The 26,450-nt window shown below is 49.0% G+C and overlaps 1 protein-coding gene across 4 annotated transcripts in view; it reads right to left on the bottom strand.

The window, feature by feature from the left end:
- Positions 1 to 218: 218 nt before the first annotated feature.
- IFT43 (intraflagellar transport 43) overlaps positions 219 to 26,450 on the bottom strand; it is an 81,096-nt gene continuing 54,864 nt past the window's right edge. For 2 of the 4 annotated variants that reach the window (XM_053889633.1, XM_053889635.1), the window contains 6 exons: positions 23,383 to 23,415; positions 22,681 to 22,727; positions 1,587 to 1,659; positions 1,234 to 1,309; positions 637 to 764; positions 219 to 534 (listed from right to left, as the gene is read on the bottom strand). In XM_053889633.1, the coding sequence (XP_053745608.1) occupies positions 315 to 534; positions 637 to 764; positions 1,234 to 1,309; positions 1,587 to 1,659; positions 22,681 to 22,727; positions 23,383 to 23,415 (577 nt within the window). In that variant the 3' untranslated portion in view covers positions 219 to 314. The remainder of the gene's footprint in view (positions 535 to 636; positions 765 to 1,233; positions 1,310 to 1,586; positions 1,660 to 22,680; positions 22,728 to 23,382; positions 23,416 to 26,450) is intronic. The other 2 variants (XM_053889636.1, XM_053889634.1) reach the window with 1 other exon arrangement.

Raw genomic sequence — 26,450 nt, 5'->3', positions numbered from 1 at the left:
CAGGTGCTTCCAAGTAGACAGGTGCTCCCGGGAAATGCTGTGGCCTCTGTGAACCGAACACTTTCTAGAAGGGGCGCCATTCCTCTCCCCCTGAGTCTAGCTTTCCCTCATGCTCTTCAACAGCGGGGAGCAAACCCGTCAGACTGTTTAAAAGCTGCCCTCCTTCACTCTTGACGAATCTTTCCAAGAGGCTGCTGGAAAGAAAAGGAAGAGATGGCCACAGCATAAAGCAATTTATTACACCTGAATGATCCAACATGGTCTACTGAAAATAAGCATTTTTATTACAAAATATTCCATACAAAAATGCTAAGCTACCGGCAAGCTTCTTCAGCTGTAGGCTTATCGCGTTTTTTCAAGTCCGAAGCAGAAATTACTCTGTACGGGGACAGGAGTCTGCCGACCGCCAAGGGCTCAGGTGTGCGTGGGCTGTCCCACGGGGTCCTCCTTCTCCGCCTGCAGCAGGTCCCATTCGGTGAGGAGCTCTGAGGACACCTCGGTGTACAGACGGTCCCAGTCCCAGCTGACGTCATCCTGCCCGGAGAGGCGGCGCTGGGTAAGATGAAGGCAGAAGGCCTTTCCCCGCGGTCACAGCCGACCTCCCCCACCCTTCGGCCTCGGGGAGGCAGAGCTCACGCTGGGGAGCCGGCTGGTCGCAGGGATGACGCAGCCCACAGGAAGGAGCTTCTGCTGCTACTGACCTCTCGGACTTCGTGCTCTGGCGCCAGGACTTTGGTGAGGAGCTTCAGGTCAATCTCTCCATCCTGTGGATGCAAGGATGCAAACAAACCAGCTTGTGTTTCCCTGGGGCGGGGGGGGGGGGGGGGCGCTCCGGACACCTATGTCTTGCAAAGTGAGGAGGGTCAGGTTGTGTGACCTGCACAAATGCCTTAAAAAGAGGAAAACTGTGAGTGGACCTCGTAGCCACTGAGGAATGAGGGAATGCCACAGCATCCTACAGGTTGGACATTCTTTGCAGGAAGGTCAACACCAAGAGGGCAGGGCGTGACAGCGCCGGATCTATAGGGCCGTGGTACCTCCTGATCCCGGGGGCCCCATGGAAGCAGGTGGGAGCCTGGCCCCGGGACACACTGGGACAGGTGGGGCCCAGGGATGCCGTAATACCCGAGGGGAATGCCTCCGGCAAAGGGACTGTCGCCAGGAGGCCCCAGAGACCCGCGGAGGAGATGAGGCCCGGAGCCCGCCCCTCTGCACAAAAGCTGCCGCACTCACCAAGGTCTGAAAGGCTGAGTACTTCATGAGGTCATTGTCCAGGTCACGGTAGGTCATCACCCGGTTGACCTGGATGCTGCAGGAAAGAGAGAAGGTGAGGAGGAATCCCAGGCAGGACGGGTTCCAGGCGGGCTGCCGGGCCACCATCCCCAGAGCCTCCTGGGCAGCGAGGAAGGACCAAAGTGGGAAGAATATGCCTAGTAACACGGGAACCCGGGCAGGAACCCATCACCAGCAACTTCCCGTCTCCACTGGGGGGGTGGGGGGAGCAGCCCCGCTGTACGCGGTATTCGGCATGTGTTCAATTCACATGCTCTCCGCCTCCCGCCAACTCCACACCTAATGTAACGTACCTGGGGGGGGCTGCCACCTGCAAAGCGAAGTCTTCTTCCTGTACTTCTTCCAGATCCGGAATAACAGGAATATCTGCAACGAGAGGAGGAGAAAGCACTGTCGGCAGCGTGAATAGGGAGGGATCTCGCCCGCTTCTCCGTGTATTTACCACCTTCAACGTGCCAGCGGGGGAGGGGGGGGGTAGGACAGATACTCAGACACAGTCTCTGGCCTCCAGGGTCCCCATCTAGGGCTGCAGTACTGAACTAGAGGTGTGCCTGAAACCAAAGGTGGGCTGCAACCGTTTCCGAATCCCAGGCATTACCCCAGCCACCTGCTGGATTAGAACCTCCTGGGCGGGGCTCAGGATTCTGTACTTTTTCCTAAGATTTCTTTGGTGATCCAAAGAAACCTGTATGCTCCAGGTTAGGAGCCCTTGGAGTGGCCCTCCCAATGAGAAATGTAAAGAAATGGGAAGAGAGTCCCCGACTGTACTTGGGGAAGTTTACATTGGAGGAGCCGGTGAACGAGCCACCTCATGACCAAGGTCCACCCGTGCATTAGCTCGTCGTAATCCCTGCAATCATCACGTCATGGCCCTGAGCCTGACTCTGAAGGACATTTCACACCTAATGAGATGAAGTGGTTCCCCAGCGGTGTCCCTGGGCTCAGTCTTGCCAGGTCTGATATAATAAAGAATGCCGATTTTAAAGATGACACGTCTCTTGCCGGGTCATGGAGATTTCCCTTCTTCAAACTGTACATGTGAGACAGACATCCAGACACAGGAGGGGACATCTCGTTCATTAGTCCAACAGAGTAACGCGAGCAGAGAGGCCGAGAGAAGCAGAGAAGCAAGTGGTGACTTCCCCAAAACAGCCCCTCTTGTCACGGGGACAACCTAACGCCCTAAAGAAGTATTTCCTTTTCCAAATGAGCATCACTGACTGGTTGAGGGGTTTTCTTTGTTTCAACTGGTCAGAGTAAAAAAAGAGAGGGGGCAGAAAAAAAGGCCAAGTGGAGAGAAAGCATCCTAGAATTCCCAATCCAACCACAAACATCAGGAGGAAAAGCCCAGTGAAGACTGAGTAGTGAAGAAACTCTTTGTTTTTGCTTCCATGGACTAAATTCAATTTTATTTCGTTAAAAAAAATTTTTTTAAGGTTTATTTATTGTTGAGAGAGACAGAGCATGAGTTGGGAAGGGGCAGAGAGAGAGGGAGACACAGAATCCGAAGCAGGCTCCAGGCTCCGAGCTGTCAGAGCAGAGCCCGACGCGGGGCTCGAACCCACGATCTGTGAGATCACGACCTGAGCCGAAGTCGGACGCTTACCGACCGAGCCACTCAGGCGCCCCCAATTTAATTTTTAAAAGACATGCAGAGTCATTCCAAGAACAGCTGGGAAGACCCTTCTGCCACTTTCAGACTATTCATTATTCAGACTTTGCAACTGCTCTGGTCCAGCTAAGCCTCAGTATATAAATGTCAACTCCGAGCCTGGTGTCTTTATTACGGCCTCCAACTGCAGAGCTACAGATGCCGTACCTGGAAAGAGAGGGAGGAGGTAGGCAAGGGAGAGACGGAGACACAGAAAATAAGACCGAGAGTTAAAGGCAGTGATTAAAAGAATCAAAAGGGCTTAAGAAAAGGAATGGCTGAGAGGGGAAATAAAGAACACTCGCACACCACCCCCAAAATAACGACCCACGTCCGGCAAGTCCTCTGTCCAGAAAGCAGCTGTGGAGGGCTTAGATTCTGTCTCTCCGTCCTGCTGAAGAATTAGACGTGGAGTCCTCTAAGATTCTACCTCTTATGCTAATAGGAATTTTGCCTTCTTGTTCACTCTCGCTCTGCGTGATTAATGCCGTCCACGGTGAGAGCCGCTGACAGCACCGTCCCTGAGCCCGGGCCGAGCGGCGGGGCAGGGAGGAAGCTGGCTGTGCCACGCGCCATCAGCACTGTGACAGTGTTGGAGCGAGCCAGTTAGCTGCCCCCGGCTCGCCTCGGTGTGGAGTCCAGCCTGAGATGAATATTCAGAAGGTGGCAAGAGAAGGCCCCACGCTGGGCTTAGGGCTCAGGACAGGGTCTTCCCCGAGTCCCCTCTCCCTCCACAGCGTTAGCATTTGGGTCCTGTCAACTCCGCCCCGCTCCTCCCGGCTCTGAGGAACTGCACTTCTGCCCAATGTCCACTCTGACTCCTCACGGGCTTCCCTCCTCGTCCCCGCCCCCCTCCTCCAAATGCGCACAAAGGAGTGTGGGGCTGGCCCATCTGTGACAGATCAGAGGTCAGCCCGGGCCTTGGCAAAGGGGCCTCTCAGAGTGGCACTGGTGAGGCCGGCCACACAGTGGGATTTCTCTCTAATTGGAAGCCCGGTGCCCAACAGAACCCGGTGAACCGCCTGAGTGGGACAGAGCCAGCGATGACAGCCAGGCTGAGGCAAGCTGGACCATTCCGGTGCGGTGACAGCTTGAGCCATCGCAGCAGAGTCGGGCCGTCCAACTCCCGGCCCCCGTGGAACAGGTGGCCGTGGAGCCGGTTTGGGGCAAACTTCAAAGAACTTCACAGTTTTACAGTTCCTGATTTACTCTCACAGACAAGCTTTCATGTATACGTAACTTGTTTGGCCTTGCTCCTTCCCACCTCGTCTTCTCCTAGAAGGTTTCAGAAAACGGACTTGCGAAATCCGCTTCATCACAAAAGTATATACCGGGAATGCTCGGTTATGGCCGCTTGGCCTGCAAGTCTGGACCGGTGATCCAGTCTGGTTCAGGACCCCAAGCGTGACTCTCGGAATGTTACTAATGTAACACTGTATGTCAACTGTGCTCAAATAGAAAACAAATTTCTAGTAAAATGAAATAGCGCGTGATTTTTAACAGAGACGGTAAGAGGAATACAGGGGGTCTGCTCTAGCGCTGCTGAAAAGCTACCGCTATTTTGAAAAAATGTAATGGTTCTATTGACTTTATTCTCCTGTTCTTCTGCGCTGCTAAAAGCAAGAAGAACATGAACAGAAACGGTGAGTGGGTTAAGTATATGGGCAGGACGTCCATCCCGTGGTTAAGACGCAGGCTCCGGAGGCAGGATGGGTGGCTTCCAATCCTGGCTTCCCCACCTACCAGCTGTATGACTATCCTCTCCGTGCCTCAGTGGTTTCATCTGTAGAAGGGGGAATTTCACCTACCGCATACGGTTGTTACAAGCATTAAATGGCATCATCTTTACAAAATACTAACCATACAAAATGCCAAACTCTGCTCCGTGCATAATAAAGATTCTAGAGCTATTCTTATTCACTTAACAGATAAAGTGTTGAGCCTGCAGAGAAACTATATGCTCTACCTTCAGCGTCTCATTTGCTCTTGCCCATTTTGCAGGCGAGAACAGTGAGGCTCAGCAAGATTCAGCAGCTGGCGTGAGCTGAGATCATCAACAACGGACAGCGCCAGGTTTCCGGCTCTGTCCGACTGCAACCCATGAGCTCATCCTCGCCCACTCGTGCTCTCTTTGCAAATGAACAGTGCCTTCAAAGGCACTCGTAGAGCGGAGTCTGGACAGCTTTTACTCTAAAGATTCAACGACCTCTGTTCTGGTATTTCTCCTGATTCCCATCACCACAAATAAGCTAAGTCTCTCCCTCGCCATATGCCCCAACTCACCACTGCCTCAGCAAGGCCAAATGGAACAGAATGGAAAGAGCGCAGTGACACCGGAGCCCTGGGGACTCCTCCCTGCGGCCCGTGTCTTACTAAACTGGCCCCATGGAGGTGACTGAGCACCTCAAACAGTCTCAGAAAAGGGGAGCAAGGCAGGAGGGCTATGACCTCACACGGACCGCCACCCGGACACAGGCCACCATCACGTGCTTCTCTTTCCCAGCTCCGACTCCTTCGACCGAACGGGTTCTCTTTGCTCTTTGCCCTTGCTCCCCACCTCTTCTGTTAGCCATCTCTCCTGCCTGTTCAACCTGCTGGTCTCCCTACGTGTCACCTGGTTAGCCGCACGTGGGGAAACCGCATTTGCTTGTTTATTCGTTCATTCATCCAAGGAACACTGAGCATCTGAAAGGTGCAATGCCACGCGGTGCCAGTAACAACAGCAAATAAAAGACAGTCCTTGTCTTCGTGGAGCGCCGGAAAGTACCAGGGCCGAAACAACGAATTGTCTTATTCTTCGAATGTAAAATATCACATGTGGTAACAATTCAAATGCTCCAGAAAAGGTTAAAATGAAAAACTTCCTATTCTTATGTGAGCCCCAGTCTGTCTCCCTAGAGGTGCTATTAACAATTTCTTGTATTTACTGAAAAGAATGTGTACCTACCGCAACACGTATGTCCTTTAAAAAATGTTTGTGAACAGGATCACTTTACACATGCATGGTTCTGCAATTTGCTTTCTCTCCCCTTGTCAATAAATGTACTGTAAATCTTATTCTTTTAAATGGCCACTTAGGATTCTATTGAATGGGTGCTCCATAATGCATTTAATCTGGTTCAGAGATCTCATTTAGAACTTTGGAAGGTGGGGTGGGGAGTTGGGGAAGGTCTCTAAATGAGGGACGACGCAGCTCAAAGCCGAAGGACAGACAGGATTAAAGCAGGCAGGGACGGCAGGTGCAAAGGCACTGTGAGGTGAGAAGCATCTCCCAGCACTGAAGAAACTGGAAAAAGGCCAATGTTGGCAGCCCAGGGGCCAGGGGAGAGTGATGGGGCGGGGGTGGGGGGGAGGAGAGAGGGTGCCTTGTGGCAGGTGAGGAAGGACCTGCATCGGCCAGCCAGGAAACATGGACTGGGTGTCTGCTATACACAAGACCTTCTAGGGCACATGACAGGAAAACCAAGATTGATGAAGCATGGCAAAGTGGCAGAGGGAGGGACCACACCTTAAAAAAAATAGTAATACAAGCAGAATCAGGAAAATGTAAAATCCTTTCTTTTGTGACTCACCTTGGAATCCAACAGGTAGCGGCCACTGTGTGGGCAGAGTACAGGAAATTTGCCCTGGGTCTGCCCCCTAGATCCCCCGCTAGCAGAGGGCAGAGAGCAGTTCCCAGTCACTTCTGCATTCCCAAGGACTAGCAAACCAAGGGACAACCGAACAGAACCCAATCAATAGATTCTCCTCCCATCTGAAAGTCACACACAGGGACGAGCCACGTTGATCTGTTTCGTTCCAATTATGCTATAAGTGCTACCGAGTCCATAGTTGTCTATACACAACACGGACACAATCCTTGGATACTTCCTGGATTCGATAACATCCTAGCAAAGGTTCTGCCTCACTTGACAGCTGCAAGGCCTGCCTGGGAAGGACCTGTGTCTGCACAGGAAACAACGGATAAGTGGGCACAAAGTTACAGAGGAAGACTCACTCATATTTTGGCAGTATGGACCACAGGGCTCCCATCCCGAGGCTGGGTCACACTGCTCTTCACTAACCCGTGTTTCTTTCTGTTTGGACTTCTGGAGTGCTCCCCTGTATCGCTCCACCTTCTGGAAGCCCCCAGTAAAGGTCTGTCAGTGCATAGCAACAATCGTAAGAAGTTACTTCAAAGAGACAGACTGCCAAATGGGCAACTCATTACGATCCAGAACACCCGTCTGCCAACAGATCTACCCAACAAACCAACTACCGGATGAAACCACAGAAACGAGGGGTGCTTAAATAAATAATAGAAACATGTGGGAACACCAGCAGGATCGATTGCAACTGGTTTCAAAGATGTGAGAAGCTGCCATTTGCCCCGAAATACATTCGTTATGGGTAATATCATCACACGCACACACTAAAAAGCTAACTACCCAGTGAAGTCCCAGAGGGCTCCTTTTCAGCCCCTGTGGCCTGACAGTAAGAAGGCAGCCTGCCTCGTCCAATAAAGCTGGCTCCAGATCTCTGCGATGCATTGTGTGCGAGATGGCCCGCGTTCAAACCCCGGTGTCGTTGGCCTGTTTTGGTACTAGAACAGAAAGTGATTTTCGAAGACTGGACTCAGCACGCAGCATACACCCTGAGCATGACTCCGACTCTTAACCTGGGATATAAAGCTAAGTCCTGCAAGAAGAAGAGAACAAAGGGGGCCCCCTAATCCAGACCCTGGGTCCCACCCTGGAGCCCCTGTTCTCTGTGTCCCTTGAGGTTTTTGCCGATTTCCTTGTTTGGAGATTTCTGAATGGGATTTCCTGGTCGCATCCACAGGCGTTTCTGGAGAGCTCCATTAAAGTCTCTTCTACACTCTAGCACCTTCTCATCTTGACATCTTAGTAAATGATATAAGTGGTTGGCCTACCTTGCCAGGTTCCGCCGGGTGCCTTCTGATGACATCCGTCCCTCTCGGCCATCCACTAACTGAGCTCCCTCTGGCAAAGGCCCTGCTTGGTTACGTGCAATCTCTTCCCCGAGCTGCTCTCCCACTCGGCGCACTGGCCACCACAGAGCACCCAAAGGCTCTTCATGGCTCACGTCCACCGTCCATAGCCAACCTCAATATCTAATCCACACGAGGGGGATCTGGACATAATGCTTAAGGACACCGCAGAGACAGTGGTCCACACAGCCCCTAATTCTGTGCCCAAAGTCAAAAGACCTCAGCAGAGCTCTTAAGTGAAACAATGCCCATGTTTTCGGGAGATGGCAACTTGAAGCCAGAGATCATTATAATTTTTCTCTGCAGCTGCAAAACTTTGTTTTACTGAATGCTGTTACCTTCTGCATCACGTATGGGGAATTTTAAACAGGCAAATGGAAGAAGGTCTGATTGAAGATGAAGTTAAGTGAAAGAAATTGGTCTCATTTAGCACATGACAGGATTCATCTGTGTTCCCAAGTCCACTGAGGTGGCATCATGGGCGTTCCATATTCATGAGCTGCTGCGACACTGTGTCCCCTCATTTACAAAGAGCCGTGTTCAGCAAATTCTGTCCCTGTGGACACTCTGTGCATTTCATGGTCTTGTCAGAGAGACATCAAACGCTCCAGTAACCAAATACCAGAAAATGGCTTTAATTAGTGGATCTCAATCGTATAAATAATTTTTTTCTAAGTGAAAAAATGGGGAATTTTTTAAAAGGGAGAAGAAAAGGGGAAAGCAGTAGGCAACAGGCTTCAAACACCAGAAGGAACAAGAGAAAGAGACGGTCTCAGAGGAGCTCCTGAGCGAGCCTGGGCCCTGCAACCGTCGGTCCCCCGCACTCCCCAACTCAGGGTTCGAGGGACAAAAACAGGTCTGCGGGTCCCCACAGGTCCGCTTTATGAAGACCTTTCCCCTGTGACTTCATCTGATCGAAGCTGGCCCGGCCCGGACTCGTTACTGGCAGGGGAGGAGAGAGGCAATGGACACGGCAGAAAAGAGTCGGGAGACTGGGACGTTCGCTAGAGACCCACACCTAAAACGCCGAGAAATACACGGCAGAGCCAATGTCTACTCTGGCGCTGTGCACGAGCAGGTCCCCGGGGAAGCGTGTGATGGAGCCTGAGGTCCTGAGGTGCTGAGGTCCTGAAATGCCTCCAAGTTCCTGCCAAACCGCATCTCTCTTCATGTCGCCGGGCAAGGAGATCACAGACCTCACGAAGATCAAAATAGCCGATTGTTCCTCACGGCCCCCCAAGCTGTGGTGGCTCTCCCGGCGGACGACGGTTTGACGACGAAGGCTGGGACTGACTTTAGTTTCCAAGAGAAACCGGGCCCCAGCTTGCCGTGGTGCTGGCCGGATCGCGGGCAGAGGGGGCGCTTCGCTAAGAGTGGCAACGCGGCTCGTGGTACGTCGTGGTGTGTGAGGGCCGGACCTCTGGAGCTGTGTTCCGGTACCCACAGCGGGATGGTTGCACATTTCGCAAGGAGCCATGAACGCAACACCCCAGAATGAGATTGGCCGCATCCCCCCACCCAAGTCCATGGTGTGCTTACAAGATCGAGTCTTCCCAGCAATTCAAAGGTAGCGCTCGTGAGCACAAGAGTTCTCTATGGAGAAAGATACCATTCAGCCCAGGAGCCCGACACGGGGAGGACCCCGCTGCCACCTGCCGAGGTGGCCTCCAGGGAACATCACACCCACCGGTCACTGACAGTTGAAGGAAACGGAGGACGATGAACAGGAACGCTCCCTGCCACTCTGTTAGCTTTCGGAGGTCGCTGGCGCTTCCAGCTTTGATCTGTAGAGATGTGCTAAGGACAAGGAGGGGTAAAGGACTTTAAAAGCGACGAGGAAAAAGTGGCTGGAAGGAATGGAAACTGAGGAACTTTCCACTCTCTTCAGTAAGGCCCAAGATGAGTGATACAGTGTTAACGTGACACAGAGCGCCTTCTCAGAGCCGCCCGTGGAAGTAGGGACGTTAGAAACCAGGCATATCTGATTCTATTTCATCCTCTTCGTGTTACATTGAAAAAAACAAGACAAACTACACTGCTTTTATTCTAAATCCTTAGGTTTTGTGTTTTTCCTTATATATATTTATTAAAAAAATGCCACTTTGATCGGTGCCACCCGTGACACTCCCACATACGGAATGCTTCTGAGCGGTTCCCTCCGCGCGAGGCCACTGCTGGTGACAGCCAGCTGGTTTTGATCACAGCCATTCCGAATCGGATTTTCATAAGATAGATGAGGAGTCTTAGTGCTGCTCTCTCTCTTATCAGATGAGAAACAGAGGGGGAGGGGGAGAACGGGTCCTGAGGGAACAGCGCAACAATCAAGGGCTGCGTGGTTCTTTCTCTGTCCCTCCGCTGCTGCAATTTTCAAAGGCGTTTGCCTCGGGCACTTTTAAATGATGGTGTCTCAATTCTGTAATCATCTTTCAAGAGCTTTCTCTTAAAGGGTCTTTTAGGTAAACCTAGTCCGTCAACCACACTTATGGACTCAGGAATCACATTCCCAGTGTGTGTCCTCCTGTGTGTGTATATATAGACGAATAGACACACACACACACACACACACACACACACACCCCAACATCTGTGAACTTTGAGAAAACTGGCAGAACATAAAGCTACAGAGTAAGATCTACCATTTGGCCATATCAGGTTCATCTCTTACTGGGGTAAGAGAGTCAGGCCCCCGTTACCTTTCCCCTAGATTTCTACTATACCTAATCCTTCTATTTTTTTTTTAGTTTTTTTTTTAACATTTATTTATTTTTGAGACAGAGAGCATGAACAGGGGAGGGTCAGAGAAAGAGGGAGACACAGAATCTGAAACAGGCTCCAGGCTCTGAGCCGTCAGCACAGAGCCCGATGCGGGGCTCGAACTCACAGACCGCGAGATCATGACCTGAGCCGAAGTCGGACGCCCAACCGACTGAGCCACCCAGGTGCCCCTACCTAATCCTTCTTTAGAAACACATTTCCATGTGTGATACGTCAGAAAGAAAAGACTTCTCCAGCTGAGGGCTAAGAGGGGAGCTAAGTCCAACCTCCGAGCATAAACATGCCTGTCCCTTCCCATCTCCCCTAAGCAACACCTGGCTGTCAGGTCTGCACCCTGGCCATCTCTCTGGGAGAACAGTCTACAGCTATCCCAGGGCACAACTTGCTGTGTTTGGGTCACAAAGACGGTCTGGAACAACTCCATGACTCTACCTGTCTTTGTACATGCAGGGAACATGATGCCTATGTATACAGTCCCATCTTTTGAGACAGACCTCCTAGAAAACTGAGCCTCTATTTCTTTCTAGTCAAATAAAAATCTGAGCTGTCTACAAGCTCCCTCCGGCAGTAGTTCTCAGCAACACGGCCTGTCTGCTGCATTCGGGCCCTTTGATTCCTTATTTGTCCGCTCCCCTCACAATTGCGTGAAGTCCCCATGCCCCTCCCCGAAAGCTGGAACACTGCTTGCCCACACTTCTCCCACGGTCTCACAAAACTAAATGCGATTAGTTTTGTCCTATCCCGATCCTGTCTCCTGTATTCAACCGGGACAGAATCCAAGGAGCTACAGAATAAATACCTTGATCTCTATAATGATTTCAGGGAGATTTAGCTCTCTTTTACTTTTGTCAGTGGTTGACGTTGGATGATTTATTATTAATCACATTCCCCTAAACTGACTATAGCATGACACAGTGCTGACGGAGCTTTCTCTCCGTGGGTGTTCCTGGAGGAAGGTTAATACAATGCGCCTCATATAAAGCACGTGTGCACGCATGGCACCAGGCTTTCGCTTCCATTCTCCTATTCTGCCTCTTCAGATGGGCACATGGAAGCAGGCTGTGCACAGGAACAGAGGAAATAGAACCCAGAAAAGTCACTGTCAGCCACGTTTCAGGTAAAGACATCCGTGACTGTAAGTCTGGAAAGTCTGGTGAGACCTAGAGATTTTAGGGCACCACGCGTGGCGTAAAGCACCCGGTCCCAGCTCTGCCAACAGAGCAAGAGGTCCGGTCAAGACACTGGGCTCTGCTTTGCAGCTGGATGGGGGGTAAGGTAGAACGTAACCGAGCTGACAAACAGAACTAAGGTCTGTGGAAAGCTCAACTCGGTTCTCACAGACGCCCCTGCCTTTTGGGGATGCCAGAAGAATATAGCCAAACCAGTCTCTCCCATGTTTGTGGAGTCAATTTGTAGACGCCTACTCTATGGTAGTGCATACTTTGCTTAGGGTAGGGTCATGGGACCTTGAATCACCTCCTGCAAATAAATAAATAAGTAAGTAAGTAAGTAAAAGCAACTTCTCTGGCTGCATTGAAGAAATTTCTGGCAAGTTCCATGTGACCCCCTCTGGTGTCTCACTCACTCTGAGGACCAGCACTGGCCATACCCACATTGGAGAATAGAGAAGTTAACCCTGTGGCCTCTAGAGTCTGTATCTACTAATGCCCCTTTTTCTTTTGCTGCCAAGAACGTGACTTTAACTGCCTATCAAGGAAGAACTGAATTCCCAGATTTCTGGTCCGCAGAGTTGTACTGCAGGGTGTGCCCGATTAGAAACCAGGAAACATGGGTCCCAGATCTGCCCCCAATTTGCTGAACTCAGGCAATTACTTATCAACTCTGGTCCTAGGTTTCCTTATCAACGAAGAAGGACTATTCTATCTCTAAGACAACCTTATTCTGGGGTGTCCATTACGATGTATCTCATGGGGGCACCTGGGTGGCTCAGTTGGTGACGCATCCAACTTCGGCTCAGGTCATGATTTCACCGTTCGTGAGTTTGAGCCCCATGTCGGGCTCTGTGCTGACAGCTTAGAGTCTGGAACCTGCTTCGGATTCTGTGTCTCCCTTTCCGTCCCTCCCCCACTCATGCTCTGTCTCTCTCTGTCTCTCAAAAATAAATAAATGTTAAAAAAAAAAAAAACAAAATAAGTAAATGTTAGAAAATGAAAAAAGGAATATATCTCATGATATGTATACATGTATATGTATATGTATATGTACATATATGTATATATATTGCCCAACCAACTCTTTCTGTCACATTTGGTTACAGAGGAGTCTTTTCAAATGTTCCAGCCATAGTTGTGGCCTACTGGTAGAGCACAGCAAATCTTTTGTTTAGAATCACTGTAATAAAATTCATTTTCCATAATGCAATTAACCTGCACAGATTCCACCTGCAGCCCCATTATGCCCTCAGCCCACACCATGATTCAGCACCCTTGGCTGGGGCTCCCCCACGTCCCATGCAGTCTTTCAAGTGTCCCTGTCTCTGAGGTGTCAGTCTGTCTCCTCTGCTATACCTCAAAGGGGCAGGTTGGTGTGAAAACTACAAACATGGCCCTTCAGCCCCAGGAGGAGCCCTGTGGGGCCTTGGTTCTCACAAACGTCCCAAACACCCGATACACCTGCTGCCACCCGCCGAAGCCCGGGGAAACCTCCAAAGCAGGTTCTCCTCTCTGGAAGACTCAGCACGGGCACAAGAAATCATCATCTAAAAGCGATTTCCACGGATTTGATAAAAAACGAAGCATAACAAGAGAGGAACAGTCAAACCTAAAGATTCTGTTTCACGTCACGGAGCTGTACGAGCCTGGTCTCTTCGGCTTATGCCTGTCAGCCGGGCCACTCCTGTAGGCGAAACCTGAGGGTGGGAGGGTCGGCAGAGCCGAGGACACAGGCCGGCAGGCTAGTCTGAGAACCGGGGTGGGAAGGGATCTGCAACAGGGGGCTAGAAAAATGAGTGGAGACTAGCTTCCTCAATAAGCAGGGTTGAGACACCAACCCGATGCTTCAACAAGGACGAGGATGGCTGTGACAGCAGAGTGCTCGGGAGTCCCGAAGACCACGTCTGCAATCCAGCTCCACTGCCTAAGAGCTAGCGGGGGTGTGCCGGAGCAGCTCATACTGGCCTGTAAGAGCCAAGAGCTAAATTATTAGGAACACTGCCTGCAAGCTGTTACACGTAAACATCATTAAGGACTAAGCTATACACCCTCATAACCAGATAAATTATATTAAAAACAAAGGCAATCAATAGTCAAAACTCAGCACTTCCTAAATTTTACATTTCACTTTATCCATGCTCCTGTGATAATTTCTCCCTTCTCTACCTGTAGGGTAGAACTAGGATCTACTGGTGTGCTCCTGCCCATGTCTTCTCAGCTCTGTGGTCAGTGATGTCCTTCTGGGAGCCCGAGACCAGTCATGGTGGGGATATCGACACCACAGAAATTGGCAAACACTAACCCGTGAGGACTTTGCTCCCCTGGACAGCCAGTGGTCAAACAGTAACCAGCACATCGCTGCGAAACAGCCATGTGACTTCTGTGAGCGGCTTCATGTGCCAAGGCTTCCATTTCCTCCTCTGTACAGAGGTGATAATCAGTGTCTCCTCCGAGAGCCGCTGTGAGGGCCACGGCAGGTAAAACCACAGGGCCTGGCTCGCAGTGAGCGCAAACACGAATTACCAATACCGTTTCCCACGAGAATGACTTTTCTCTTGGGGTGCCGGGGGGGGCTCCATTGGTTGAGCATCCCATTCTCGATTTTGGTTCAGGTCATGACCCTGAGGTTGTGGGATCGAGCCCTGCACTGGGCTCTGTGTTGAGCACGGAGCCTGCTTAAGGCCCTCTCTCTCTCTCTCTCTCTCTCTCAAAAATAAAAAAAAATTTAAAGACGAGGCTCTTGGGTGGCTCAGTTGGTAAAGCGTCCAACTCTTAATCTGGTTCAGGTCATAATCTCGTCGTTTGTGAGGTTGAGCCCTGCACTGGGCTCTGTGAGGAGCCTGCTTGGGATTCTCCCCCTCTCCCTCTCTTTCTGCCTCTCCCCCACTTGCTTGTGTGTGCTCTCTCTCTCTCTCTCTCTCTCAAAATAAATAAGCTTAAAAAAAAAAAAAAAGAATGGCTCCTTTTCCAAATTTGTTACCTCATATACAGAGACCAAAGCAGAGACACAACAGACATGACAGCCAACCCTTGCACCAGCGAGTATCCCCCCACCCCCCGCTCCCCCCACAGGCTCCACCCCTGTGATGCAAATGTTCAGCTAAAAGAGTCCCTGCTTGGGTGTCAGGGAAGGGTGGGCAGGCGTGAGTTCAGGAAAACCTTAGCGCCCACTTCTACTGACTCTGAACTTAGAAAAAAACAAATAGATTTTAAGGAACGTTATTTAATCAAAAAATTAGTGCTGACTGTAATAGTTTAAAAAGATTAGGGAGGCAAAGGAAGTAGGTTTGGGAACCAACTAAGAAGTCCCGTATGCTGAACGCTGCCCTAATGGAACGTTCTTACTAAGCAAGGGAAAGGAATTGAGATGTCAGGGTTCTAATTTATCTGTACTTAATTCTTTCCACTTTCTCTTTCTCCACATTGAAGCTGTGCGGGCTCGTAGCGGCTCTGCTGTTTGCAGAAGGGACACAGAGTAGGGGGGGGAAGATTAAGCAAGGAGCGAGAAGCAGCCCAAAAGAGAGATGGGAAGCCCAGGGTAGGCGATGAATGGGGAGAGGGGAAGACAGGGGTGAGGGCGCGCCAGCCCCCTACAGATGGCATTTTTCTAATTCCACTGACAGTCCAGCATCTCACATCTCATCCAGCCTCATTGCTTGGCTGTGTTCAGCCACTTTTACCTATTTTCCCTGTTGACATGGCCAGAAAATTGAGCAATTACCCTTAAACTCAGAGCTCTCAGATCATCCAGATTGCTACACTTACAGAATTAAGTCCCCAATTGCCCCTGGCTAGAAGTGGCTCAACCCGGCTGGTCCTTTAGGAATTAAACACTTTTTGGTCGGCCATAAGGATTTATTATTCCCAAGGTTTGGAGGTATTCGATTCTGTCAAAACTGAATCCGAGTTGCAAAGAGCACAGCCCTCTCCAGTGGGGATGAGATGGTGGGAAGAGGCAGTGAGAATTCTGCCCACGGTCCTGGATCACGCCAAGTTGCAGTGGTGAAATGTGAGAAAGAGCTAATCCTTTCTTTTAAAGCTCCTGTTTTTAGAGACTTTCTACTTGTGAAAGACATCTTTGGGGGCTCACAGGTTCCTTCCTAACTTGACCTTAACTCTGAGACAAACTATTTGAAATTTGAGTCTGTGTCTAATTGTACTTTCAGAAGTCGTTTCACCCTGAATATTATCCATCTTTTAAGGACAAGAAAATGCTCTTCCCCATCTCTGTGCTTCTCAAAGTTCGTCTTCAAAGCTTCACACTCTATCCAGAGTTCCCTTTCTGAGAGCTGTGTTTTGGAGCTGGAAACCCTTCTGGAGTTGGGAGAGGTGACAAGACTTTGCACCTGCAGTCTCCTCTACCAGGGTCCCCCCAGCCCCCCGCTCGCCCCCTCTCCTGGAAACTTCACTCTTCCTTCTGGTTGAAGTGTAAAAACCACTGCTTCAGGGTGGCCTTCCCTCATCACCCAATCCAAGTCAGGTTTTTGCACTATTCTCTCTCATGGCGCTCTGAGCTCTGCCTTTAGTGAGCTCAATCATCACTTGTCCTTACTTATCTAGTTGTGTGACCATTTGCATAGTTCCCGTTTCCCTGACCAAGCTCTAAACAGTAGGAGGCCAAGGACCGCACGTTTTCTTCAACACCATAGCCCCAGAGCCCAGCCCTGAGTACCGCAGAGTAGGTACTCAACAAATGGTGGTTGAATGAATGACTCACCCAAAGTCACTTGTAGAGCCTGGGTTCGATCCTATTCCAGATCTGATGTTCTTTCTTCTAACACCACACAACCTTCCATGACAGAAGAAGTCCAAACGCCTTAGTGTAAACCAGAAACTTGATTCCAAGGATCGGGATGGATAATCGTGCCACTAAAGGATGGCCATCTAAATAAGAAAGATAAGTGTGGCCATCCTACAATTTGGGGACCCTGGGGTCATTTGGGGGCTCTGGCTGTCCATCATTCTCAGCTATTCTCATACTCATGACTCCCAACTTCCCTGAAACATTGTGTCAACTCTTGTGAGTGATTCCACTTGGAATCAGCAAATTAGATGAATGGCAATCTCCGAACTTCATTAAAGGCAGTTTATATGGGACACTGAAAATCTGTAGCTGAGAACAGACCAGAATCAGGGCTTTGCTCTGCAGAACCAGCTCGTCTTGCCAGGCCTCACCAGGAAGGCCCTTCGCACTCTTCTCCTCCTTCAAATCCTGCCTGGCCTTCAGGACCTATTGCTCATTCTTCCTTCCTCCTGAAGCATCCTCAGCCCACAGGGATTTCTTTGTCGCCTGAACTGTGGCCCTAATGGAAATCATGAACACAGCAACCACCACTGGCTGCCTCTGCCATCCAGTATACTGCTGCTGTCTTAGTTCCATAACACTTCTCATCTCTTCTGTTTCGTCTTCCCAACAAAGTTCTGTGTTCCCGTTGAGCACAGCCCTCCAAAGTCTGATGACACGTTCGCAGATCACTTGCCAAAGGCCTAATCCAACTTGCAGGTGCATTTTGTTCTGTTTATGAAGTGATTTCGAAAATTCTTTGTCATTTTCTGAAATATGAATTTGAACTTTCAGGCTATGCCATCTCCTCTCTCGGTTTGCCACAGCCCCCCACCCCCACCCTTTACTGTCTCACATGTGTGCTGTTTCATGTGTGTATGGTATCTGTCTGGCCCCTCAGGGTATGCAAGCTTGTGGTCCACCATGGCCTTGCAAACAGTCCCGTGCAGGACATTCTAGCTAACCAGCAGACTCTAAACCACCTCCAAACGTCACTCACTCCCGTTTCTCATTCTAAAAACAAATCTTATCCTAAAAGCCCCTTTCTTCTTCTATTTTCCTGCTCTCTTCCTTGGAAGTCTGACACATCGATGGAAGAAGCATTTCTCTTCTCTCCCTGGGCATCTTCCCCAGGGAAGAAGGAGAACACGTGCCCAGAGCTTGGGAGGCTGAATGCTGAGACACAGATCTCAGAAACATGGCTCCTGGAAACTTCCTAGACAAGACAGGGAGGGAACGGAGGGGGCATTTCTCACTACATCAGAATCTCTCGGAGGGCAAGGGCTGCCTTACTCGCCACTATCTCTGGCATCAGGGCAGTCCTGGCCACAGGAGGCATTGTACGAACACCTGCTGCCTTTCTTCAATAAAATCTAACCTCTAAGACTGGTAGTGGAATGAGACCGCCTGCTTGGATCGAAGACCTTGGATCCTTGTATCTACTCCCTAAGATTCAGTCTCCTTTGGGATTGCTGGCCAATTGTCACCCCTACCAAGTACAAGGAAACTAGCAGCCTCTTCCCAGGTGACAAAGCTCCTCGCACCAATGACCTTGAAGAACCTGGGTGTGATTTTATTATGGGCACCAGTAGGTTCCCTCATAAGGCACCCAAAGATCTGCTTAATGGCATTGCTGAATGAGCATCCATGGATGGTTCAGGGCAATCATTCATGGAGTGTCCCCACCCACTGGCTATTCTAAGTTCAAAGGAACAGCCTTCACTGGCCAACCAAGTAATTCTCTGAGCAAAGATAATTCTAAAAACTAGTTATAGGTAACATATGATTCCTACTGCAAAATGGATTCTAAACATTCACATACAGTCAAATAGACGAAGTCGAGTGTGAAGTGTAACATATGAACTGATTTTCCATTAAAGGACTCAGGCATAACTGCACGGAAAACAGATTTATGCCGGGGAAGAGGCATCCCTCCTAGAAGGTAAAATCAAGTACACTGTGACAAGGAAGGGGGTTTTACGTGTTAAACCTCCAGAGCCAAAATAAAGGCCAAATCACTAATTTCACACTTCAAGTTTATGAAAGGGAAAAAGAAATACTAGGAGTATTCTCTGAAAATAGATTTCTTTCTTCTCTCCTTCCTTCATGGAATTGTATTAAGCATCCTATCAGTCACGCTAGGCACTCTACATTACAAACGTGGGAGCTGACATGAATACAACCCACCTGTGGAAGGAGACACCAACACAGCTGAGGGTCACACCATCTGTGACAGCCCAGAGGCCAGGAGCAAGGACTCTGGGGTCAAGATCTGTATTCAAATCCTGGTGCTGGGCTGTGTAGTGTTGGTGGTATAGAGGTGAGCACAGCCGCCTTCCAAGTGTCATCACTTACTAGTTGTGTGACCTTTGGCAAGGATGTTTCTCTTTGCCTTAGTCAGCTCATCTTGAATATGGAGATCGCGAGCAATCCAAAATGTCCACTGCCAGGTGAACAGATAACCAAAATGTGGTATGTCCATACACCGGAATAGTACTCATCAATAAACGTAACAGGCTAACGATATATACAACAACCTGGATAAACTCAAAATCATCGCAATGAGCGAAAAAAAGCCAGACACAACAGCATATGTACTTATGATTCAACTTACATAAAACTCCAGAAAATGCGAACCACCCTAGAGTGACAAAAAACGAATCAGTAGTCGCCTGGAGACAGGGGCAGAGGAAGGATGGACTGGAAAGGGGCATGAGAAATTCTGGAGGGGCAACAGAAATGTTCCATATTCGATTACGGAAGCGGTTTCATGGGGCGTATACACCTGTCACAACTCAACTGGTGCATTTTAAGTGGATTCAGTTTCTTGTATGTACATTAGACCTCAATGAAGGTGATTTTTAAAAACTTTCTCATAGATTTGTCTTGAGAATTAAAGGAGTTTGGTGATGAGTGGTGATGGCAGTGATACTGGTGGATAAGCGCTATGAGAGCGAGCGTTCTTTTGTGAGTCAGAAGACCAGAGTCCCTCTCAGAACCCTATTTTGTATGATGATCTCTAAGCTTCGGTGCTGTCACATGTGAAATGACAGGCTGGGACGAGATGGCCTGCAGAGGTGCTCAAAGCTGAAATCCTTTACTTCCAATGTGACGACGTCACAACGGCAGCCAGCACAACCTTCTAATAACACACGTTTATGATGTGTGTTAACTTCAGCATTCAGAGGTAATGAGTGCTGTAATGTTGAACAGTTATTCCTTGAAATGTAGCATTTTCACACATCGCAAAAAATGGAGAAAGAAGGATTTCAGAAGTCCTTTGAAGGGAGTTAGAAAGAGGTTTAAGGTTTAGGGTAGGAGGAGGCCGGGAAAAGATACCAGTTGAGTAAACCTTCTGTAGACCATGAGTTTAATGAGCACCTCAGAGTTAGCAGCATCGTAATGTCCACACTCACTGCTGCTTAACCACCTAACAGCCTTGTCAATGTCCAGGAGGGCCCCTGTCTCCCTGAGTTCTTTGGCCCATCGTCCTGGATGATCACCCTGCCATCCTGTGCAATCAACGTCCGGAGAGACAATCTGTGAGGACAGGCAGATCAAAAGTGTGGCCAGCAGCCACCAATCACGGAGCCACCACATCTGGCACTGACACGAGACAACCCAGGTACACGTGTTGGGAAAGAGACTTGGGAACAGAAACGCGGGATCCCTCATTTAACAGGGGCTCATTTAACTGGGAATCATTAGTGGGTGGACGAGTTTGCCAGCGACAAGGAGTTGAGTGAGTAGAGCTAAGGAAGAAGATCTGGTGAAAAAAAAATGACCTTGTCGATAAGAGATAATAGAAAAAGAAGAGTCAAATACTTAAGAACGATGAAGCCGTGCTCAGGAGCTCTCTCTAAATCTCAGAGCGGAAGCTGAATTCCTGACCTCCTATGACTACGTTTTTACCTTAAAACCCCTTTGGCGTGAAATAAGGCAGAAGTACCTTTTCATACTTCCTGTCCGTTCCTATCCTCAATCCTGACTTTTGAGGCATTACAGCAGGCCTGACACACTTCGGTGTGCAAAATATTCGTCCAGGGAGTGTATTTACATTAATACAGATCTCTGGGCCCCAACTCCAGCTTCTGATTGCTGGGCCTGGGAATCTATATTTCGACCATTATCCCAGTATGGTTCACACGTCTCCACATGTCCCCAGTCCTGTGAGGCAGCCGAAACACAGGTAATCTAAGCTTTCTAGATTTAATGCTCCATTTCACTTTGTGGTCACATGCAAAGGTTAGTTACTGAAAGCTTTGGGGCTCCACCTGCAGCCATGACAGAGTAACCAGCACCGGGAATACCTTCTTGCAGGGGACACTTAGGAACCTGGAAATAACACAGACACAACTGTGTGCAGACTGCAGGCAGTAGGAAGTGCAGGACAGTGATCCCTGAGAGAAGGGAAATGAGTGAGACCTTACCATCCGCCCTGGCTTCCTGCCTGGGTGTACACCTCCTGGACTCTGGCCCAGGGAGGGGGAACGCCAAGTGGATCATGGAGATCTCGTGGAGTTGAGGAGACAGAGGTCAAAATTTAGGTAGGCGACGGTGGCTGGAACCAGAGAAGCAGAGGATGAGAGAGAGGACCTATGTAGCAGAAGGGCCGCAGAAATCTAGACTGATTGCACTCTAAGCTGTGTGTGTATAGGGTCAAGTTCCGCATGGATGGACAACGAATTACTACCAAGAAAGAACAATCCCCACAGCTTACAGAGAACTGGAAGATGCTCAGCTCCACCCAGGCAGAGTGGAGAGTCCTGTGAACCACCAGGCAGGGATGCCTGGGGATCTTAATGTTTAAAGTTAACTCTATGGGAAAAAAGAGGGGGGGGGGGGGAAAGGGGGAGAGGGAGGGAATATTCTGGTTCTTTTTCTTCTCCATGTAAACCTTAGAATTAGTTTGTCAATATCCAGAAACTTGCTGGGAGTCTGATTAGGATTATACTGCGTCTATAGTTGTTAAGAACTGACATTTTGCTAATACTGTCTCTAATAAACTTTTTAAAGTATGAAAACAATAAAGTTAGCTCTAGACTTGCCCTAATAAAGCTTAAAAACAAAATGACCAAGTTGACTAACAAATTCGTTAACTGTCCCCTAAAACAGATATAATTGCCTACTAAAACAGAAACAAGGTCCAGACACTCAACAGAGCAGCTTTCACAATGACCAGCATCCAATAAAAAACTACCAATCGCGCGAAGAGGCAGAAAAATATGTCTTGTAACCAGAAGAAAAATCAGTCAGTAGAAGAAAACACAGAGATGATAGAATTAGCAGGAAAGGACTTTAAAACAGCTACTATAAAGGCTACCATCAACGATGAAGCAAAACATAATCAAATTATGGAAGACACAAAACTGAATGGAGCTTCTAGAGGTGAAAAATACAATTATCTGAAAGAACAAATTCACCGAATGGCCTTAATGGCAGATTAGACACCATAGAAGAAAAGAGTAGCTACGTAGCAGTGGAAACCATCCTCACTGGACCACAGAGTTTAAAACGAACTGGAAAGAAGACTTACTTAATGTCTCTGTATGTTAGTTTCCTCATCTGTAAAATGGGGAGAATAGCGCCATCTCATGGGGTCGTTGTGATGACTAAACGCTTTAACACATATAAACTGGTAGAATAGCGCCCGGCAGAATAAACACCCAATAAACATTAGCTATTATAACTTAAGTTTGCCCAGCACGCTGCGGGAGCACAGGGGAGAAACTTCTGAGTCAGAGAGGCAGTGGCGTGGTGACGGGGGGACACGTGAGAGCAGGTGATGCTTCCGCAGAGTTGTGAAGGACAAGTAGGGCTGGAGGATAACCCCGGAGGCGAGGTGCTCCAGGCAGAGGAAGCAGCACTCCCCCGAGGCACGGAGACACGACAGGATGCGGCCACTGCAGCCCGGTAAGGCTGCGGCAAACAGTGCCTTCGCTGCAACCCAGGAAATGCTCTGGGGGCCGTGGAGCCTCTCTGGAAGCTTTTTTGATTTCCTCCAAAGGTATCTTACCTCCTCCGTCATCTGATCCATCCAAGCTCTGCTGTCTGAGGCGGTGACTGCCCCCAAAAAGAAGGAAAGGAAAGAGGAAAATCAACTTCAGACACAGAAAGAAACCGCCCAAATTGTCACTGTGGGTATCCTTTCTCCTAGATGAAACTGTCTCTGGACCCACTTTCCTCCATCAGCTTGGTCAGACCTAATTAGGCAACCGGGTCTGCCATATACGGTAGCACAAGCTGTGCGGGGGACTGTTCCACAGACTATGACACGGATGCTCCTCTCACCCCCGGGGGGACTGGCGTCCAGTGGCTCTGCCTTTACACTCTATCTTTGCCTAGAAACCTTCTTTCTCTCTCTTTGATGGAAGTCTTAGGAGAAGGCTGGGTTTAGAAAGCCGGTGCTGCTTCTTCCCGTCTGTACCAATAAGCAGAACCCCTGGGTCAGCACTCTGATACCTGGACGTCCAATTCTAAAAACCACAGGGTGGGAGAGGGACGGGGACATCAGTGCCAGGGTCCAGACCTCCGGCTGAGGAAGCAGCATTAACTGAACTCTTGATTCAACGTGCATAACTAAAGGGACAGATTGCGGTCAGATGTGTTCCATTTTCTAATGTTAAGTCCAACAGAGGCTGAACGGATGATGCCCACGAAGCCTGCACGGCTAGCAAAGGTCCCCAAAGGATGCCATAAGAATATGCTGGGAACATACTCTTCTATTTCTTCAGAAGCCCTCCTTCCTGACCTGAAAAACAGAAAAACAGGGTTTGTGAGAACCCACTAGACTCATGTCTATGGAGGAGAGGGGGTTTCAAAAGTGAGGGCAAATTATCATATTCCAAGTGCTTTATTTATCTGTATTTCTCTTTCTAGACCAAGGCCCATAACCCACATGAGAGAATTACAGACGCTGCCGTGTTTCTCTATTTTATTTTATTTTATTTGTATTTATTTTTGAAAGAGAGAGAGCGTGCAAGCAAGCACGGGGGAGGGGCAGAGAGAGAGGGAAAGAGAGAGAATCTTAAGCAGGCTCCTCACTGTCAGCGCAGAGTCCGACATGGGGTTTGAACCCACAAACCACAAGACTGACCGAGCCAAAATCAAGAGGCAGACGCTCAACTGAGCCACACAGGTGCCCCTGTAATGCCTAGGCTTATTTCAGTATAACTCCCAACTGAAATCGTTGAGTTTAAGGGCAGACTAGGAAGTTCAAAACGCAAAAGGATAGAGACGATACGGTGCCCTCCTTTCAACAATTAACAGACCAATTTATAGAACACTTTCTTAGGATTGAGGCCTGGAGTCTTAGTTGGAGCTTTAGTTGTTAGCATGTGTAGCTTCCCAGGAGCAAAAATGGATGAACCAGCCATACAGATCGAGCTGCAGGTTCTGGGCCTTTCTGTAGCCTCCACCTGAAGAATCAGAAGACCCTGTGAGTGATGTTGGGCAAGTAGTGCCCTTAAGACATTCCATGAGAACAGGAAGCCTAATTATACAGACATTTATCTAAGGCTGTGGTTCTCAAACTTCAACGTGCATAAGAACCATCTCAAGGGACGCCTGGTTGGTTCAGTTAAGTATCTGACTCTTGATTTTGGCTCAGGTCATGATTTCACAGTTCATGGGATTGAGCCCCGCGTCGGACTCTGTGCTGACAGTTCGGAGCCTGCTTGGGATTCTCTCTCTCTCTGCCCCTCCCTTGCATGCACACTCTCTCTCCAAATAAAGAAATAAACTTTTTTTTTTTTTAAAAAAGAACTATCTGGGAAGCTTATTAGACATGCAGATCACTGGACCTGGCAGAGAGAACTTTCTGGATCAGTTGCTCTGGGAAAAGGGGAGCTCGAGGATATGCATTTTAAACAAATCCCCAGATAATCCTAATGTAAGTTGATCACTACTGACACTGTGAGAAACACTGATCTAAAGTCTTCTAAATGAGACTGACAAAATGTTGACAATTATTAAAGCTGGGTATTGGGTACATGTTGATTACTTTTCTGTATGTCCGAAAATTTCCACAGTAACAAAGGTTTTGTGTGTGTGTGTGTGTGTGTGTGTGTGTGTGTGTGTGTGTGGTGTGTGTTTTAATGAATTCTTGCAAGTCAGAAATCAACCACCATGATGAACATGGGCACAGGGTGGTGGCAATGTCATAATGGCCAAGAGCCAGGATGCATGAGAAGGCCTTCGACAGTGCTGGGCCCACTAGCCTTGCCAGTGGAGCTACATGGGAACCAACCCACAATTCCCTTAGAATCCAAACAACCCCCACCCCCATCCTGAGTGTAATTAGAAATTAAGCCCAACTTTAAATAGGTTAGTTTCCATGAAATTCGGACCACATCAACTGCGCTGTTAAGGAAGAGGGGGAGGGGGGGGGAGAGTTTTGGCTGCTGCTGGGAAGAAGAGAATGGGTAAGAACTGGATGGAACAACTCTAAGCGGATCTCTCAGGCTGTAGTTTTTGACTCTTAAAGAGAAAGTAAAGAGACTAAGCAAGCAGGGAGGGCCAGGAGGGCACGGGGGACAGAAAAGGTAGAAGGGAGGCACCATAGGTAAACTGCAGACGGGTGCCCAAGGCACCACCACCATGTTGTTGCTGGAGGATATTTGTTTTCAATACTCATCTGAGTCAAGAAAATCCTAAACATAGAGCACCTAGCAGCCACCAAAGCCACCTGTTCGTGTGGGAGGATAGAAGGCTCTACTCTCAGTTCATGTACGTTCCCCAGAACCACTGCCTCTAATTGTCCTGGTGAAATTGAACTTTACAACCCACCATCCAAATGCCTCAGGAATACATCACCAACAGCAGAAGGGCTTGGCTGAATACAGGGTCAGAGAAGAACAACGTGATTAAAGAGGCCAGGCGGGCCGGACAGCACCTGCATTTTGTACATCAAGACATAGCATCTCTGATTACCCTGAAGAGTTGTGATTATATCGTTCCTTCCTAAGCAACATGCCATGGCCAAAGTAGCAGTGATTTTGTCTGAAGGAAGCAATAATGGTACCACTAACAGGGAAAGGCTGATTAGCTGCCATTTATCCACTCCACATCCAAACGGGAAGAAGTTTCACATTCAGCATAACTGCTGCTGAGTTCACATCCTACTCTCACTCCAGGGTGGCCCAAGGACTCCTTCAAAATTTCATTTCACCCCATGAGGAGGAACAAGATCAAAATGGAGCCCTTGGGGTGCCTGGGTGGCTCAGTCGGTTAAGCGTCCGACTTCGGCTCAGGTCATGATCTCATGGCTCGTGGGTTCGAGCCCCGCATCGAGCTCAGTGCTGACAGCTCAGAGCCTGGAGCCTGCTTCGGATTCTGTGTCTCCCTCTCTCTCTGCTCTGTACCCCTAGCGCTCTCTCTGTCTTTCAAAAATAAATAAACCTTTAAAAAAATAATAAAAATAAGAATGGAGCCCTCCAGAACAGAGAGTGGGGATGCCCTTGGGTGGCATGTTCTCTCGTTCTCTCTCATTTTGTTTTTTTCCCTCTCTCTCTCTCACTCTCTCTGCCTGAAATAGCAGATTCTGGGCAAGCCTTCTGCTCAGGATAGATGGAAAGGCCAGTGGGAACTTGGGCAAGGCCCTGGAGAACGGACCAGGGAGTGCCTTGCCTTTGATAAAGCTGAGTGCTTTCTGGCCTTACCTAGGAGCGCATCAGTTTGTCTGGACCACACTGGTGTTCATTTTTGTGTTGGTTTCAACATGAATTTGTTGCCCAAACGGGGAGATTTTGTACAAAAATCCAGATTTCTGAGTTCTTCAGAGACAAA

The sequence above is a fragment of the Panthera pardus genome, unplaced genomic scaffold, assembly GCF_024362965.1.
Source record: "Panthera pardus isolate Hobbes unplaced genomic scaffold, ASM2436296v1 HiC_scaffold_24, whole genome shotgun sequence".
Classification (NCBI taxonomy): domain Eukaryota; kingdom Metazoa; phylum Chordata; class Mammalia; order Carnivora; family Felidae; genus Panthera; species Panthera pardus.
This window is presented reverse-complemented; position numbering and strand designations above follow the sequence as displayed.